Genomic DNA, 18,839 nt, shown 5'->3' on the forward strand with positions numbered 1-18,839 from the left:
AGAGGTGACCTCTCAAGCCAAGTTCCTTTCAGAGGTCGAATAGACAACCTCTCAAACCAAGCTCCTGTCCAAGGTCGAAGAGGTGACCTCTCAAGCCAAGTTCCTGTCTGAGGTCGAAGAGGCGACCTCTCAAGCCAAGTTCCTGTCTGAGGTCGATGAGCTGACCTCCCATGCCAAGTTACTGTCTGAGTTTGACGAGGCCATGTTCCAGTTTGAGATCGACGATGTGACCTTCCACGCCACGTTCCAGTTTGAGATCGAGGATGTGACCTTCCACGCCACGTTCCAGTCTGAGATCGACGATGTGACCTTCCACGCCACGTTCCAGTCTGAGATCGATGATGTGACCTTCCCCGCCACGTTCCACGCTGACATCGATGATGTGACCTTCCATGCCATGTTTCAGTCTCAAACCGACATCACGACCAACCAGGTTATGCTCACGCTAGAGTCTGTTGACACGAACAACCAAGTTCTCCTTACGCCTGAAACCAACGTTACGACCCACCAGGATCTGCTCACACATGAAGTCGACATCACGACCAACCAAGTTATGCTCACGCCAGAGTCTGTTGATATGACCAACCAGGCTCTGCTCACACCTGAAACCAACATCATGACCAACCAAGTTATGCTCACACCAGAGTCTGTTGACACGAACAACAACCAACTTCTCCTCACGCCTGAAGCCGACCAGGTTCTGATCACGCCCAAGCTTGCTGACATGGACAACCAAGTTCTGTTGACGCCCAAATCTGCTGACAAGGACGACCAAGTTCTGCTTACGCCAGAGTCTGCTGACACGGACAACAAAGTTCTGCACACGTTTGAGTCTGCTGACAAAGACAACAAAGTTCTGCTCACGCCTGAATCTGCTGACACGGACAACCAAGTTCTGCTCACGACTGAGTCTGTTGACATGGACAACCAAGTTCAGCATGCTGAGTCAATGGAGGATATCGCTCCACCTTCCTGCCCCGCTGAGGACATTGCTCCGACTTCCTGCTCCACTGAGGACATCGCTCTTCCTTCCTGCTCCGCTGAGGATGGCGCTCAGTCTCCTGGTTCATGTGAAGACATTTTGCCCAGAAGGCCAGGACCACCAGGGGACGGAGTGTATTTTGGCGCTTCGGGAGAACTGCCCTTGGGTCATGTCATGTCACCGCAAACCAGTGACTACATTTCCCATCCTGCACTGCGGCCTACAAACATGGCCGCCGTGGACCACACTTACCCCCAACCCCCCCCCCCCCCCCCCCACACACACACACACACACACGTTCACCTACTCCAGAATTCTAATCACACACACCTGTTGCCAATCTATTCAATTCGATTCAATTTTATTTGTATAGCGCTTTTTACAATAGACATTGTCTCAAAGCAGCTTTACAGAAATATCAACATGGTATACAGATATTAAAGGTGCGAATTTATCCCAACTGAGCAAGCCACTGAGTGGCGACGGTGGCAAGGAAAAACTCCCTAAGATGTTTTAAGAGGAAGAAACCTTGAGAGGAACCCGACTCAGAAGGGAACCCGTCCTCATCTGGGTAACAACAGATAGTGTGAAAAAGTTCATTATGGATTTATAAATCTCACACTTACTCACTCCTTGCTATAAAGGAGACTTTTTGAACAACTTTGCGTAGTATTGAGCGTATTCTTGTCACCAAGCAGTTGTTCCTCGTTTCTCAGTTAGATTCATGTTTACTGAATTTGTTTCTCTTTTCTCGTTTTCGATTCTAGCCTTGCCCAGTCTATGCCTGTTTGTAGATCGCTTGACCCTTTGCCTGTTTGGACCACGCTGTCACGTATCGGGAAACTCTGGACTCCACTTCCCATCAGCCACTGCACTGCACTAGTTGTCACATGACCACCTGCACCTGATTCATGTTTTTGTTAATGAGCACTCATGGGTATAAATAGTCCTTGTCTGCACCATTAGTTTGTCTTTCGTTGTCTTAGACTCCCGTTGTTCATGTCTCGATGTTTGTTTCTTGCCACAGTGTGTTTCAAGGTTGTCATAGTGTATTTGTTTCTTAGTACGTTTCTTTAAATAAATGTCTTTATCTGCATCTGCATCTGCATCTGCTTCTGGCTCAACTCCGATCTGTGACACACGCTCTTGTATCATGATTTGGACCTGTCTGCCTGTCTCACTCTATTAAACTTCTTTAACTGCACTTACATCTGTCCTATCCTCCCTTACGTTCCAGAACATGACAATGTCCCAAATAGCTAGATTTCTCTTACAGCAATTTGCTATAAGCAATTTAAATCATGTGAAAGTTTGAACTGTTTTTAGTTATATTTAATGTTGTGGAACAAGTTAGGTTCTTTTATAACAATCACTCTCTCACCAGTCTCTCTTTTTTTCTTTCTCACTGGACATCAATAAACAAAAAACGCAGTTTGTTATTTTACAAAGAAAACAGAAAGCCCCGAAGACTCTCCCATTGCCAAAAACCTATTGACTATTACAATATATATTAAATTGTCTTCTTACAGACAAATTTCACAACATTGATACAATTATCTTTTTTGTGGAACAAGTTAGGTTCTTTTATAACAATCACTCTCTCACCAGTCTCTCTTTTTTTCTTTCTCACTGGACATCAATAAACAAAAAACGCAGTTTGTTATTTTACAAAGAAAACAGAAAGCCCCGAAGACTCTCCCATTGCCAAAAACCTATTGACTATTACAATATATATTAAATTGTCTTCTTACAGACAAATTTCACCACATTGATACAATTATCTTTTTTTTCTTTAATAATTAAAATATATTTTTTTATTCATGTCATATCACAGCAAACCAGTGACTCTTTTTCCCAGGATGCACCACGAGCTACAAACATGGCCATAGAGGACTACGCTTCCTACACACGCACAGGTTAACTTTTTCAGGAGTTCTAATCACACACACATGTTACTAATCTCACACACACTCACTCCACAGTATATAGAGACTGTTTCGACACAATGACTTTACGAAGTATTGAGTGTTGTCAACGTACCAAGTGTTTGTGCCTTGTTCCTCGGTTTGCTTCATAGTCTTTGATCTTGTTTTTTGTTTTTCTCATTACGTGCTTTTGCCTTGCCTAGTTTATGCCTGTTTGTAGATCGTCTGACCCACTGCCTGTTTCCGACCATGATATTGTCTCATGATTTGGATTTGTCTGCCTGCCTCTCTTTATTAAAAGCTCTTATCTGCGTTTGCATCCGTCCTACCTACATTATTCTCATTACGTGACAATTCATTCATTTGGCTTAAATCATGTGGCGTGTCTGCCATACAAAACCATGTAAATTAGTTGTTAATGTAGAAAAGATAACATGTTAAAATGAATACATTGATATAAACTTGTGATTACTGTCAGAGCTGCTGTTATAGAAAATTAATTTAGAACTTTGACCAATTAGATTTGAGAATCCAACAGCACTGAGGTATAAGCTGTATTTATTAATGTGTACATACCAAAAACTGCTATTGTATACTCCTATTCACAATATGCTCATACCTCGTATACTTAACATACTTTATCTTTCCTACTGTTTGTCGTTTCACTATTTTTTTTGTCTACTACAAGGATCAAAAACCCCACTATCCAGGGTCAACCTGAAGAAGATGATTTCCTCATTCAGAAAGTTTTTCCTTGCCACTGTCACCTCTGGCTTGCTCAACAACGATCTAAATCTGAATCTAATATCCTGTAAAGCTACTTTTGTGGCAATTGATAAAAGTGCTACACTAAAAATGTCATTGAATTAAATACCACCGCACTTGTTATTAGATATGATCACGCACATGTAATAACTCATGATAATTCACATGATGGCGTGTTTATATGAGATCACATTTGACATTTTAGGGCATAAAGTGATGAAATACACCATTACGTGTCATCACATCTGAAAAGCATACAGTACTGTATATTCACATGTGAAATATACATGGTTTTTCTAATAGGGATTAAATAGTTGTTTATATGAAATATCCATATACTTTATATATAGATATATTTGGTTTGTGGCTGTAATGGAAGGCTCTATGCTGAACCCTACAGTAGAGTTTTTTTTTTCTATTAAAAATGTTACAAGTCAAGTAGAACTGCATTAGAAAACAAATAAACTGTAACTGTCCAAAGAATGACTAAAGAAATCTTGTTTTGAAGAGTGCATAATACGTCATATTATGTATATATATATATATATATATATATTTGTGTGTGTGTGTGTGTGTGTGTGTGTGTGTGTGTGTGTGTGTGTGTGTGTGTGTGTATGTGTGTGTGTGTGTGTATGTATATATATATATATATATATATATATATATATATATATGTGTGTGTGTGTGTGTGTGTGTGTGTGTGTGTGTGTGTGTGTGTGTGTGTATATATAACTAGTGTAAATATGTAAATATGTAACTGGATTAAATTCTATAGTATTCCAAACAATGATAACATTATGGGTGTAAACATTTGACTACAGGAGGCTGTTGTTCCAGTTGCATGAGCAGAGGCTTGTCTTTCATGAAAGTGGGAACCAACTTACTGAAAATGAAGTGGGATATAAATTGTCATGGTGGCAGATAGTGCTTCATAGCTCCAGGGTAACCAGATCAATCCTGAACTTGAGTTATTGTCTGTGTGGACTACTGCATGTTCTCCCCATGTCTGTGTGGGTTTCCTCTGGGTTCTCCAGTTTCCTCCAACCTCCCAAAACATGCCAAGAGATGGATTGGCTACTCTAATTCATATCCAGTGTATTACCAGCTCACACCCAGTGTTCCTGGGATAGGCTCCAAATCCACAACGACCCTGCCCAGAATAAAATGAAGTTGAATGAATAAAATATCTAAAATATATACATTCATGTACATTTATCTTTATAAATGTAAAAGCTCCAAAAGTCAGTATGTATCACAGTGGCTGCTTGTCTGTAGATGCTAGAGGAATGACACTTTCCTTGAGCTATTTTAAGTGAAAAAGCACTCCATTCACTGGAAACACTAAGCCTGTCTGTCTCACCCCTTTTCGCTTGAAAATGTAAGCATGTGATTAGCACAGGAGAAATATTTTAGCCTGCTTCAGTTCGCTTCAGTTTCAGTGGAGTCAACAACGACAGCCGATCGCTGTTTAACACAAGAGCAAGCGAGGTAAATGCACTCAGACATATTTTAAATATTGTAATATTGATTCTGTAATGGATTATAAAATGATAGTGTAGTACTAGAACATGCAGAAATGAATGTCTGTTTAAATGCATTAGATGCCTGTCATGCATGATTAATTCACCCAAGCTCAGTTACTTCTACCCATTAAATCATCACCATATGCACAGGTCTACAGAGGGACATCAGATCAATGCAATATGGATTAGGAGTCAACCACTAGTGTGACTGTAGTTTTCCAGTTATTCTTCTTCAGTTTAATATATGCATTAAGCTCATCAATAATTAATACTGAACACACCATCACTGCAAACTGTAAATGACTAAACCATGATGCATACATTAAACTGAAGAGGAGGATGAAGACTTAACCGGAAAACTGCTTTCAATCTCAATCTATATTGTATTGAATTTATGTTCATCTTTAAAGCGTTAGACATTGAGTTAAATGTTACACTGACACATTTATTTTTAATAATTGGTATAGATATTTAGCTAAATTGAGCAGAAACTCCTGAAAGATTCACTGAATGCTGCCCTGCAGCAGATTTTTGCTACTTATTTTTTAATGCTAATTTTCCGCCTCCTGAAACTTGTTGGCAATGACAATGTAATTAATCTTGTAATTTGTTTTATAGATATGGAAACTGTTATCTGACCCAGTGAAGTACTAAATAAGATATATTTATGTCTTCCCTGTACCTTTTGTAAGGTCCAGGTCACTTTTACTAAAGGTACAGTAAAAAAAAAAAAAAAAGTTGTAGTATGGATAAGAAATTGGACCTATCCAGACTCACGGATGAGGAAGCCAAGCACGTGTGGGAGGTGATCCAGAGAGACTTCGAACTTAGGAAGAAAGAGGAGGAGAGACTCGGGTGCGTTTGACAAATCGTACATTAGTACTCAGTATTCAAACACCACTTAATTCCTCAGGCATTCCTTCTCTTTACGTTCATATCTTTGATTCAGGTATGTTAACTTAGCAATAGACTCTAGGCTCTAGAGCATTCCATGTCAAGACACTGAATGTACAAGTAGGTCACTCCCTTCTATGAAAGAGTGATAGCAGCTCAGTACTGAACCCATTCCCATGATGATAATCACAGCAAAGTCACAAGGTCAGATTGCTCCACAGCTCTGCCTGGGAAAACAAGGTGGTGTGAGAGCTCTTCTATTCTGTCCTCTTAACACGAAGAGTTTTTCAACCAGATTTTTTGAGAGCTGTGTTATCCTCCTCATTAGAGATATAATCCAAATTTCAAAACAGGCTAGAAAGGTTGGACTATACTGGTATAGAACAAAGTAGGGATATATACAAATATGAATATATCACTCAGATACAAATACCAATATGAATAGAAGGCACATTATTGTTTTGTTTTTTTTCATCTGGTTCGGAGTAGAGATCCCATATGTTACATCAAAAAATCATGCGAGCGGGCATTGATCATATATGAAGCTTGTAGGACAAACAAAGACCATGTTCATTGACCAGAACATTATGCATTTTCAATGTGCATTCATTCATCCTGGGACATAGTGGTAAAGTTCATATTTTAATTAAAAAATACAAAACCCTTCCAATTTAGGCCATGCCTGTGTTATAATCCAAAGACAGATAGAAATATTTGGAGCACCAATCAGATATAGATACAGATCGTGACATCCCAACTCTATTGATTCTGTATCCTCCAGGAATTTAAAGACCAAGCTTGAGAAGGAGGACACAAAGCGAGAGCTCCTGAGCTCTCAGTCCAACCTCACTGCTTCCCACTGCATTCGCTGCCTGCAGCCCTTCAAGTTCCTGGTGAACAGCAAGCGTCAGTGTCTGGACTGCCATTTCTACATCTGCAAGACTTGCAGCCGCTACAGTACGAAGGAGCACGGCTGGGTGTGTGATCCATGCCGAATGTCCAGGTCAGACTTATCCCTTTAGGGAAGAAATGCTGAAAATGTGTAAGGACTCAATATTAACTATTGACTTTTTGCTCATACAGGGTCCTGAAAATTGGAACCCTGGGCTGGTATCACGACAACATACGCTCTCGCTTCAAGCGCTTTGGTAGCGCCAAAGTGATGAGGTCGCTCTACAAGAGATTAAACGGAGAGGGTGAGTGCTATAAAAAGCATATTGATAGCCTGGGATGTGTTAAAATGTCCTCTCACATTACTTTACTGCATTATCATACTTTTCCATGACTGTACTAAGCCAACATAATCACCTTTTGTATTGAGGGGCCTCACGGGTTTTGTTACACAATGTTAGAGTAAAGGATATTTCAGATATATCATTGCCATGAAAGTCATATGACTTAGGGAAAACCTTGTGAATTCCTCAAGCATCACCAAAATAATGGCCTACTCAACAAGCCTGTTAGCGCCGGTCAGTTAATCATAAGAGTTCATTTTCAGTGTGTGTATGAATCAGGTCAGCGACTTGTTGTTTTGTCTGAGAGCCAGAGGGTGTATCCAGAATACTCAGGCCATCACAGATCACATGTTCTGCTGGTGTCTGAGCATGTTCTGTTGAGGTTATTTATGACTATCCTGTGTGATCAGATGAGGTAAACAGAGAAATGGAAAACATACTTAGAATGCATAGCAAACAGGAGGATTATTTACTCAGCATGACCTGAGCTGATTGTTGTGCTTTAAATAATCTGTGGTGTCTGTGGGGGGCTTTTGAAGTGTTTGAGATGTATATACGCATATTTCCCATTATTATATAGAATTTTTTTTTTTTTATTCCTAATTTAATTGAATTATTCCTTTTTAATCTGAAGCACATCCTGTACAAATGTATTTTCTACTAGGCTTACACTGACAGTCAATATAATTACCTCCCCTTTAGGAATAAACATTTTATTCAACTGTATAAGAATAACAGAATGTTTATTCTTCAGATCAGTAATGACCTGTTGATGAGTAATATGACCAGCTAGGTTCCATAAAAAGCCTCTTATTAAATGTTGGTATTCCAGGAGTTAGCATTATACCAAGAAGAGCTTAGCACTCACATTATTCCCCTTTGTTGTCCAGGTCGCCGTGATGATGATGTGCAATCTATGCCTGACATCCACAGTGAGTTGGTGAACTTTTGACTTGTGCTTGAACGATGCAGACCTAAGAGCAGTTGTTCCTCCCTACTAGTGACACAAGTAGAAAGGAATTAATCCAATGTAACATTTAATATAACGTGATGAGTGATTAATTGATATTTAATGTTAGATGTGTACAATGGCCATGATGATGAGAATATGGATGCAATGGAAGCTCAGCGCTATAAGCAGGTAAACAATTTCCACTGTAACCTTCTATTGCTTGCGTTGATCAAAAACATGTCTTAAATCTCATAAGAGAGTCTAGTTGTTCTTCAAAATAGTCATAAACATACAAGCATTTACACATCTTGGGACTGATTTTTTTTTTTACTAAACTCAACAGCAACTCATATGTTGTAGTGGGGCAGAACAGCATTAATAATGATATAGCCTCAAAGAAAATTAAATCGAGAGGCTACCAGACTTGACTTATGCTTTGCACTTCTATTTAGTGCATTCTAAGTGTAACCTCGTAATAGGCAATTGGGAGTTGACAACAGTCATCCATCATATAGTCTAGCAGCTCATTTTGAGAGGTTTTAGACATACCTTTGTTTATCTGTCTTTGATTCAGCCGGCGTGTTTCCCAAACAAACCAAGTTGCTAAATTTTCAGCCCAACTACAGCTCAAAAACCATATGAAAGACATGAAACCAGCCCCCAAAATCTATCTGTAGAAAAGGAAGACATGTTTTTCATCTTTTCTCTCAGCCTTTGCATGGAGAAGCAAGATCACTGTGGTGCACATGCATTTCTGAATATTGTCCACCTTTACCCTCTCCCAATCTTTGCAATATATTTCGCAATAGAAATGGTTCTGTAGTGTCTGCGCTTACACTTTGCCTTTGCTTGTTTGATTGTAAATGCATTACATTTGCTTCTGATTATTTATTACAAACGAAGATCTTGGTGGCCACAAAATATTTTTAAACTAGTCAAATTTGGCATAAAACAATAAATGTGATTCTGGCAAACCTGTCATGAAATGTCCTCTCTGCTGCTCCTCCTCAGCAGAACATATTTATAGCGCAAGCATGGGGCAGCATGATTCCTGTCTCAATGGACCTCCATTTTTGACCAGTAGGTGCAATAATAACTCTACGGAGCTAAATAGGGCAGTGAGCACACTGCTCCATGATTGTGCAACATCTATAAAGCTGATGAAATCAAAGGAAACACAGGCATATATCTGTCAAACAACAACATTTTTAAAAATCAGTGGTCACTCAAAATAGGTAATTGGTATTTCAATGTAATTTAAAATGTATGTAGTTGTGAATGAGGACTTTATGAGGAATAATTTGTTGAACAGCTGAATTACTGTATATATGGCAGGGCTAAAGTTTACATTGTTTTTCATATATAGACTTTGGGGAACACATTGCTTTGGATTATTCGCTGACGCATCTGTTGGCAGATTGGTGAGCCTCAACCCATCCTTGCTCTTGAAGAACTAGGCCTTTTTTGGAGGCTCTGTATATACTATGATCAGACGATCGCCTCACCTGTTTCACATCACCTTCTTATTTCAACTAGTCATATCACTATTAGTCCTAAATCGCCCCTGTCCCAACTTTTTTGGAACGTGTTGTATGCATCAATTTCAAATTAAATGTTTATCTTCAACAAAACGATGCAGTTGATTAGGTGAAACTTCAAATACCTTTTCTTTACATGTTTTTTGCTTAAATACATTTACAGTCAAAATACAATTACAAATCACACTTTGTTTTTATTAGCATTTTCCATACTGTCCCAACTTTTTCGGAATCGGGGTTGTACATTAGTCGGTGAATACAATTCAGTTTTCAGTGCAATCTTTTAAAGCTATGCGCACTAAGCACATTGAGCCGTTCAAAATAATCACAGACAGCAAAACTCACCAAATACAACCACAGAAGGTTACAAACTCGAAAGATGAATAACAAACTCACAAGCAAAGCGTCTTCCAGGCTTTACACAAACAGAGTGGTTAAATGCATGTTCTTCACTCTGCCAAACTAAAAAGACTACCGCGTGCATAAACGTTACAAATAAAGTTCCTTTCAAAGTACACTTTGGCTCGATCCAAGATAAACAGCACCATCTAGGAGACAATAAAGATATTGTTAAGCATAATATAACATCTGGATTACGCATGTGACCCTGTTCCCTGAGAAGGGAACTTCGACGTTGCGTTTAGCATAACACTATGGGAAGCGCGATGAGGTGCTTCATATAGTGTTATGCTAAACGCAACGTCGAAGTTCCCTTTGAAAGGGAACAGATATTATCAAAGACGAGGAATAAACACACTAGGTACCAGGGCTATTAGAAACTTAGTAAAACTAGGAAAGAAACCCTAAGAAAACACTAAATAAACACAAACAGTGCATAAACTAACAAACGTGAGCACTCAGGAACACAAACATAACCTGACTTCTATGCTCCAGCAACTGAGGAGAAAAACCAGGGAACTTAAATAGGGCACAAATCAGGAAAATGAAAACACATGAGAGTGGTTAAGACACGAAATGGAGAAGAGGTAGAAGTTCTGCAACATAAGAAGAAGAAGGAGAAGAAGAAGAAGAAGAAGAAGAAGACTAATAATAACAATAGGTTTCCTCCTGATGGAGGAATCCTAAATATGCATGCGTCATTCCATCTCAGTTGTTGTGATATTATGACAGTGGTTTCTGAAAGGCTTCCTGGTTTATTAAAGAAATACAGTAAATACTTTGTGCTTTGTCCTGCTAATCCCCACCGAGATGCGAAAGACGAAGCGTCTACTCTCTGTCCACCCTACGGACCTGGAAATAGATGAAAATGGCAGCCATTCTCGGCGAAATTCCGTGCAGGCAAGCGCGCTCTTTAATTAATATTTACTTTAATCGTGGGCATTATAGCTTGATTTCCATCATTTATTTTTTCCGTCTTTCAGTATATACAAGATGAGCGTGGAATGCTGCGGAATGATTTGGAACACAGCGCTGACATGTACCATCACCATCATCACCGCATGAATCGGAGGAAGAGTCTAGATCGTTTCTCACGACCAGGTCAATGAGAAGTGACACACACACACACACACACACACACACACACACACACACATTTATCATTCCTTTTATTTAAATAATGAATATATTATGCAGATATTATATAATTAATTAAATAAGTAGTAAAACATGATGGGCCATGCTTTTATAGAAAAATAATCAACATTAGGATGTTGGCATATGGCCCAACACACAGTTGAGTTATTTCTCATTACCAGCCTGAAGTTGATTATTTTCCAATATTTCCACTTCTCAGAATGTTTTATTTCTCTTTTAACACAGAAATTTGCAAATGATTACAATTTGTTATTAACTAAAGAACAATGCACTCTATTTATTTATTCAATTACAGGTATGTTAATGTTGTGTAACATCCATGAAACAAATTAGTCCTTGTTATGACTTACTTTACATTGTTACCTCACCAGCCTCTCTTCTTCTCTCCTGTGATGTTAAAAAAAAAAAATCAGCTTGTCTTGAAGTTGTATTTCCCATGTCAGAAGTCTCTACCTCCAACTGTTACAAAAGAAGGACTTTCTGATACTGGAGACTCCTTCCAAGTGCATTAATATAAACCAATGATTTGCCCTAGAACATTAATCAATACCTTCTGACCAATCCAAATTTAGCATTCAAGGATGCGGTTGTATACATGTGCTCAAAGTTAGCGGCATTAAAAATTCTACAAATCCCAAAGAGCCATTGTTGGGCCCACAACAAGGCCCATAAGTATTATATGTAGAATAATAAATTGTTTATTTATTTATTTATTTATAGGCCAAGGACCATCTTGCCATTCCAAACAGTTAGCTCCTGGCAACCAATCATCTGAAAATGATCACAACAGCAAGGATTTGGTTAGGCACTAGTGAAAACTATTTTCATTTTTTATTTTTTTTTTCATTGCTAACAGTAGTTACTAGATAGAGATGAGATATCCAAATACAGCTTCTGAAACTCATAATTTCCTATCTGGCTACCACACCAGCCCATAAACTTGAACGGTCTTTTCTTTCTAACCGGAAAACTCCTATTTACATCTAACCAGATATCCATCCAGTCAGCCATCCATGAGGAGTTTAAAATCCATTTAAAAAAACAGATTTTTGAGTTTAGTAGCACATAATTCTTCAACTGCATCCTTGGACTGAAGGATTTCTGCCTTAGTTCTTGTTCGGTGCACTGCCTTGTATAAAAGCAGTTGTCAAATAATTAGAAATACATCTAAATCTGGATGTCTCTAAAGCTGCTTTGTGATAGTGTCTACTGTTTAAACACCGTACAGATAAAATGCTACTGAATTGAATAAAGAACACATAGGGAAAAGCCATTTTGAACATTGTTCCACTATTAGTAGAACCTAAAGAGCATAAGAAGATAATTAATCAACATTGCTTTCCCCCTGTTTAGATGATGGCATGTACTCTGAGCACAGGATGGTACGTGCTCGCTCTCTATCCAAGATCTCTGCTTTACCACAGCGTTCCTACTATCTGGACACCTCGGAGGAGGAGGACGCTTATCATTTCCCCGTCTACCAACTCCAATCGCGCCGTCGTAGTCGGGCGTCCTCACAGGAAAACATCACTCACAGCACTCCTCCAGTAGGCATCTGTGTAAAAGAATTCAATTCATGAGTCAGATGAAACGACATGAGTTCTGGGGACACGTTTAATGAAATTAAGCTTAAAACAGCACAAAAATGTAAGCTAATTTTCACAGGTGTCTGGTATGAATGGTCTAACAGGGACAAATCCTCAATCTTTAAGGATTAAAACGACATCAATGTAAGGTTTCATTTTTGGCATCAGATCACATCAGATCAGATTACGTGCTGTTGATACCTGTCTTAAAGCAGTTTAGTTTGGATTTTTGCGGCACAAAGCGCAACAGCACCCCCACTGACTGTAAAAAAAAATATACCGAATGGTATGAAGTAGAGGCTGGGTTGATCTGAGATAGTCATGCCAGGTGATCCGTTTGGCTGATGTTTTTCAGACCATGTTGCTGACACATAACACATCATCAACAAAGATTAAGACGGTGCATATGAAATGCATTCATGAATGTAATCAACATAAACGAGGTGGATTATTTACTCTATCATCATTTATTTCCCCAAAATGCTTTGGAGGAGATACTAAAAGTAGACTAATTACCTACTGTACAAAAAAAAAAGTGCAAATTACACCAAAGGTCATACGACAGGACTGTAAAACATGTGGGGGATTTCTTGTTTGATTTTCAAACCTAGAATGCAGCTGCCTATCTGTCTTTAAGTGTGTGTATAATAGTTGGCCACGTATCATTCTAATTACGGCATTGAGGAGACCTTGAGATAATGATTGACAGGGAAACATTGCTCATCCCTAATAGTTTCATTGTTGAGCTGTTGATAAATATTAGATATTTACCACCACCCTCCACTACTAAGTGTGATATTACTAAACTGAGAAATCCAAAGCGTTTTGATTTCGGTGGTCAACAAGAACAAGGCTTGTTTGTTTAACACTTATGTGCATCTCTCTTTCTCTTTCTCCCCTTCCAACAACCAATGCTTGAATGCAGATTAATGAACTGAACAAGAGAATGTATGCCATTGAGAGTCTCTTGAATCGACTGGAGGAGAAGATGAACGTGCCTCATGATCAGGTAGAAATAAGAATACTTGCTAACAGTCTTAACAGTATTCCATGCTATGTGATTGTCTTGTCCACAATTTCTTTGTGAAGAATCTACTATACTACACTTGTATACATGCCTGATCATCACACCGATATGGTTTTGGAGCATGGCTATGGGGAGTTGTACTCATTCAGCCACAAGCGCACAATTAGTCAGATTGGGTACTGATGAGGAGGCCTAGCACACAATCTACATTCCAGTTCATCCCGAAGGTGTTCAGTGAGGTTGAGGTCAGGGCTCTGTGCAGGCCACTAGACTTCTTCCACATCAACCTTAGCAAGCCATATCTTCATGGACCTTGCTTTGTGCTCACTGCATTGTCATCCTGGAATAGGTTTAGGCTTGGCCTCTTAGCTCCTGCGAAGGAAAATCATAATGCTACAGCATATAAGAACATTCTAGACAATTATTTGCTGCAGGAAATGCTCAGAAAAAGTCATAAATCAGATTCACTCCACTCTTTTGAGATACAACTTTATACCAGATCCAGAGACTCTTGCACAATGTGTGGTTACATGTAATTTATTCTGTCTTTAGCCATTTTTAATCTTCACAGAAATAAATCCAGGCAACTGAACTTGAGATATTTCACTCATTATCTAAGCATCAGTTCCTTCAGTAAAAGTTATTAGTGCTACTGAACCAGTGGAGCCCCTCAGATGAGTGGAAAAACATCCAGTTTAAATGACAAGTTCACTTGCCTTGACTTATTTTTCCGCAGCTCTGGTTAAAGGCAGAAAAGTGAATAGTTTGTGTATCCGTATATAGCAGGCACAAGCCTCAGCAAGCCAGCTGGAGGAGGAGAAGCTGAAAAAGAAGCTGGATGAGCTGATGAGTGACAGAGCACTGTCTTCAGATGAGGATGAGCCAAAGAAACCCATTCAATTCAAGGGGCCTGGTGTGAAAGGTTCCCAGCGAACTGAACAAGCATCCTCAGTACAGGAAGCAGCCTTGAGCTCCTCTAGTGATGAGATGCCTACTGAGACTCAGAAGGTAATTACAAGCACAATCGTTTTCAACGTGTCCAATATGAGTGTTGGTGTGAACTAAGAGATATTTATGCTGAGTATATTTACTGATTCATAGTCATGAGTTTATCAGATGACATCCAACACTTGGAAAAATCCATCCTGAACATCTTGCATATTAATCTTTGTGATCGTCAAAGAAATGACTTTTTTTTTTTTTTCCTAGCTTAAACTTCTTCCTGCTCTATTTTCAATGGTTTCCCACATTACCCGCATTCTGGAACTCTTAGTGCAACGTTTACTCTCTTCACTATTGCTACATTGGTCTCATTAACATGAAATTGAACATCACTGGAAAGTGCTGAATGAGGAAAAACCATCTTAAACACCATTGTAACTGCATTAGCAACGCCACCTTGTGACATCACAGTGGCACATAACCACTAACATCTCACAGGAATATTAATGAAAATAACCAGAAATACTGCACCAACTGACAAATTAGCACCACAATTGCTGAGTACATCACAAATATTTTGTATCAGGGTGGAGTTTTCCTTTAGAGCACTTTAAGTCAGGATACACTTTGATAAATAATGAAAGCCAGAGCCTTTATGGTTATTTTATAAATTACACGAATTAACTGTTGTGCATTGGCATTAGTGGCAGTCTATTAGGCATGCTAATGAAGGCCCCTGTCCCACAACAAATATTTATATCGTCTCCTCTCGGCTAATTGCTGTTCCCTCTACATGGCTTTCAGAGATCCACTGCAGCGGCTCTATGCGACATCACAACCGAGGTTCTAAGAACCATTAATGCCACAGAAAATGCTATGAGCGAGTTGGCCCCCTCAAACCCTAATGACAGACCTCAATTAGCTGGCAATGACGTAAAGCAAGCTGATGCTGCTTACAGAGAGCTTGAGGAAAATGTAAGCCCACAGATATTTTGCATACATACAGTCATGGCATAATATCATCCATATTCTGGGGTTCATAATCAGCATGATTCACTGTCAATTAGTTTAGATGAATAATTTAGTGAATGAGGAACATTGATTAAAAGGTCCACGGAGAACAGTTCTAAGCCTAGGGTCACGCGGAGTCTTGTACCCAGGGGTGAAAAAGTACTGAGAAATGATACTTAAGTAAAAGTATACATAACTGTAAAATCTCAGTTAAAAGGATCCAGTCAAAAATGCAGTCAGGAGAGTAATTTTCTACATTGAAACGTACGTAAATATTCAAAAGTAAAAAGGAAATCTTTTTAATTGATGAAATTAAATGGAAGTGTTTTCATGTGAAAACAGCATTCATTGTCTAATGCTCTTAAAAGATGATTCTCATTTTAAAGCATCCACACCCATTTTTGCCTATAAACATCATTCAATCTCTGACAGTTTGCTGGTCGTATGCATAACTAAAGGTACATAATTGGAACTGAATGATTTAATCAGAAGTAAAATATCCCATAAATAATCTATATTTGCCATTAGCTAGCTACCATTAGCATTTTGCCTTGCTGCCTAGCTAATCATGTTAGCTACTGGAATCAATGCTAGTCTAACCTGGGATTAGCAAAGAACGTGATATATAGACAGTTAATATTAGCAAATGAGCTAAACTTACCGCAATATGCTTTTTCAAATGAGATGAAGTTGCCCTCTTGGGAGTACAGAAGACACCTCATTTTGAACGAGACTTTGCTTACTCCAGCATATTGATTTTTTTTTTTTTTTTTTTAACTAAGGTAGGGCTACGGGTGTTCATCCTCAAGTTTGATCGTGAAGTGGCTTATCATATTCAGGTGCACATGGCTAGCTTTAGCTCTCACTACTTTGTGTAGCATAGGAAGGTCACCCCAGATGAAGAACTGACTAATTCTTGATATTAACTGTCTACATCGACGAATTTGATTGGGTGCTAAACTAAAATGTCCGAGTGCTAAACTGAAATAATCGGATGCAGAACTGCGGTAATTCGATCGCTATATATTACACAGCCATAGGCTGGATGAGAGAAGACATGACCTTTGCTATTTCTAACGAGTACGTTGAACGTCTCAAAAAATGTAAGGAATTAAACATTCTCATTGTGTATAATTACTTAACTATTTTCCACCCTGTCTATACCTTTTGTCAACCAACAGTTGAGGTCTGATATTTCCCCAACACGGACTGCTCTCTTTTAGGTATATCTGACAGCAGGGAAGTCATTTGACATGGAGAGAAAGTTGAGGCAGATCGAAAGGAATGCTAAGAACCATTATAGAGGCCCTCTCACTGACTCTGAACTCTCTGAACTTGAAGATCAGCTTGCAGCAACTGCTTCTAAAGTGCAGACTACAGAGAGTGAGGTAAGACATTTTGAACAAACCTGCCGTTTATACTGAGTATATGAAAGTTATTCGAGTGTGCACTGTTGTCAGTTTTCACCAAAGCTACTATTGTGTAATACAGTGAAGTAATTTTTCTTGTCAGGTGTCGGACATTGAGAATAAAATCGCTGTTCTTAGTGCATCAGGACTATCGATCGATAAAGCCAAGAAAAAGGTAAACTGATGTTCTCTTAATACAACAGTAATATGTGAAAAGCAACTACATTAGACTGGATTACTGTAAGCGTAATTAAATACCAATGATTAAATAGATTAAATTCAGCCGATGTTGAGCAGAATGCTAACGGTATGTTTTGTTTAATCTGTGCCATCATATTTTATTCCAGGAGATTTAACCCGAAAATGTTGTTGTTGTTGTTTTTCTATATATGTAGGCGTCAAGCATACAAAAAAGAAGAACGTCCCAAGACATCCCCATAAACAGAGTACATTTTTGAACATGTAGTTAGCACTACTTTAATAATACTTTTCCACAGCTTTTCTTCACACCACTGCGTTAACGACATCGTTTTACTTTGTACTGATTTTCTACTTCCTCTTCTGCCCGGAGGAAGTATTGTAATCTAGCGCAATAACCCCGTTCCTGTCTTTTCCACACATTCCCTGTGATGTATAAAGATACATGAGATGTGCTTCTAAATAATCTTTTCATCTAGTTATTACTTATCTTCAAGGCAGAAAGAATGATCAATTATCATGAATGCTTTCTTTCTTTGGAATAAAAATGTGTACATATATTCCCATAAAAACGGTCCTTAACTGATTACTGCCTAAAGCTGAACTCTGGCCAATATCGATAACGTGCATTTAGGGATTTAAAATAAAGACCTCTCAGTGGGCTGAGCTTGTGTAAGGGCTACATAAATAACCCCATGTGCCTTAACCCAACCCAGTTTACGACCTCAGTGCTGATTTTCACTCAATAAAAGTAGCTTCACAGCCCAAACAAGCAGTTTAAAGAATGAGTAGTTTATTAAGTTTATTGATCAGTTTACGCCTTAGTTACAGATGGCTAAATATGTACATTTATTCAAAGGTGATAGCTGTTTGTTGTTAGCATTACATGTTTACAAAATAGTGAGTACACAGTATTTAAGTATATAGAAATTACAATTAATTACATCTATGTATGCATAGTGAATACATGAAACGGCATAAAATAAATACATGGTTTCTATACATGGCACCAGAATGTAGGCTATTAATTACTCAGGAATGTTGGGCTTGTAAGTAATTTCTGGTATACACTTGGTGCATACATCCATAGCAAACATTAGCAATTAATGCCAAAAAATACTGGTTGATATAGAAACTGATACACAGTGTGCATGTACACACACACATACACACACACACACACACACACACACACACACACACACACACACACACACACACACACCATCCACTTTAATAGGAACATCTGTACATATATATGATATCTGATATGCAGTTTCAGAAATGCATGCGTA

At 38.6% G+C, this 18,839-nt stretch overlaps 1 protein-coding gene across 6 annotated transcripts; it reads left to right on the top strand.

The window, feature by feature from the left end:
• Nucleotides 1–5,052: 5,052 nt before the first annotated feature.
• Nucleotides 5,053–18,546, top strand: mlpha (melanophilin a). 6 transcript variants are annotated; one of them, XM_017481867.3, is made up of 15 exons: nucleotides 5,053–5,160; nucleotides 5,888–6,050; nucleotides 6,871–7,092; nucleotides 7,173–7,285; nucleotides 8,215–8,256; nucleotides 8,404–8,465; nucleotides 11,024–11,113; nucleotides 11,197–11,314; nucleotides 12,725–12,918; nucleotides 13,883–13,966; nucleotides 14,768–14,992; nucleotides 15,731–15,901; nucleotides 17,161–17,325; nucleotides 17,450–17,521; nucleotides 17,742–18,546. In XM_017481867.3, exons 2-15 carry the CDS (start codon nucleotides 5,941–5,943, stop codon nucleotides 17,802–17,804), a joined length of 1,731 nt encoding a protein of 576 aa, XP_017337356.1. In that variant the 5' UTR covers nucleotides 5,053–5,160; nucleotides 5,888–5,940; the 3' UTR covers nucleotides 17,805–18,546. The 6 variants fall into 6 exon arrangements, with proteins under 6 accessions (XP_017337356.1, XP_047014959.1, XP_053540274.1 ...); XM_047159003.2 differs by having other exon boundaries at nucleotides 5,076–5,160; nucleotides 5,894–6,050; XM_017481870.3 differs by lacking the exons at nucleotides 5,053–5,160; nucleotides 5,888–6,050 and adding an exon at nucleotides 9,643–9,697 and having other exon boundaries at nucleotides 7,076–7,092.
• The last annotated feature ends 293 nt before the right edge of the window (nucleotides 18,547–18,839 follow it).

Source organism: Ictalurus punctatus, chromosome 12 (genome assembly GCF_001660625.3).
Source record: "Ictalurus punctatus breed USDA103 chromosome 12, Coco_2.0, whole genome shotgun sequence".
NCBI classification, from domain to species: Eukaryota; Metazoa; Chordata; class Actinopteri; order Siluriformes; family Ictaluridae; genus Ictalurus; species Ictalurus punctatus.

Bases quoted from the DNA above. Each gene is read 5' to 3' on its own strand.
- mlpha (XM_017481867.3), top strand. From the start codon at position 5,941: ATGGATAAGAAATTGGACCTATCCAGACTCACGGATGAGGAAGCCAAG. The intron at 8,257-8,403 runs GTGAGTTGGTGA...ATTTAATGTTAG, and splicing joins ATCTATGCCTGACATCCACA to ATGTGTACAATGGCCATGAT. The intron at 11,114-11,196 runs GCAAGCGCGCTC...TCCGTCTTTCAG, and splicing joins CTCGGCGAAATTCCGTGCAG to TATATACAAGATGAGCGTGG.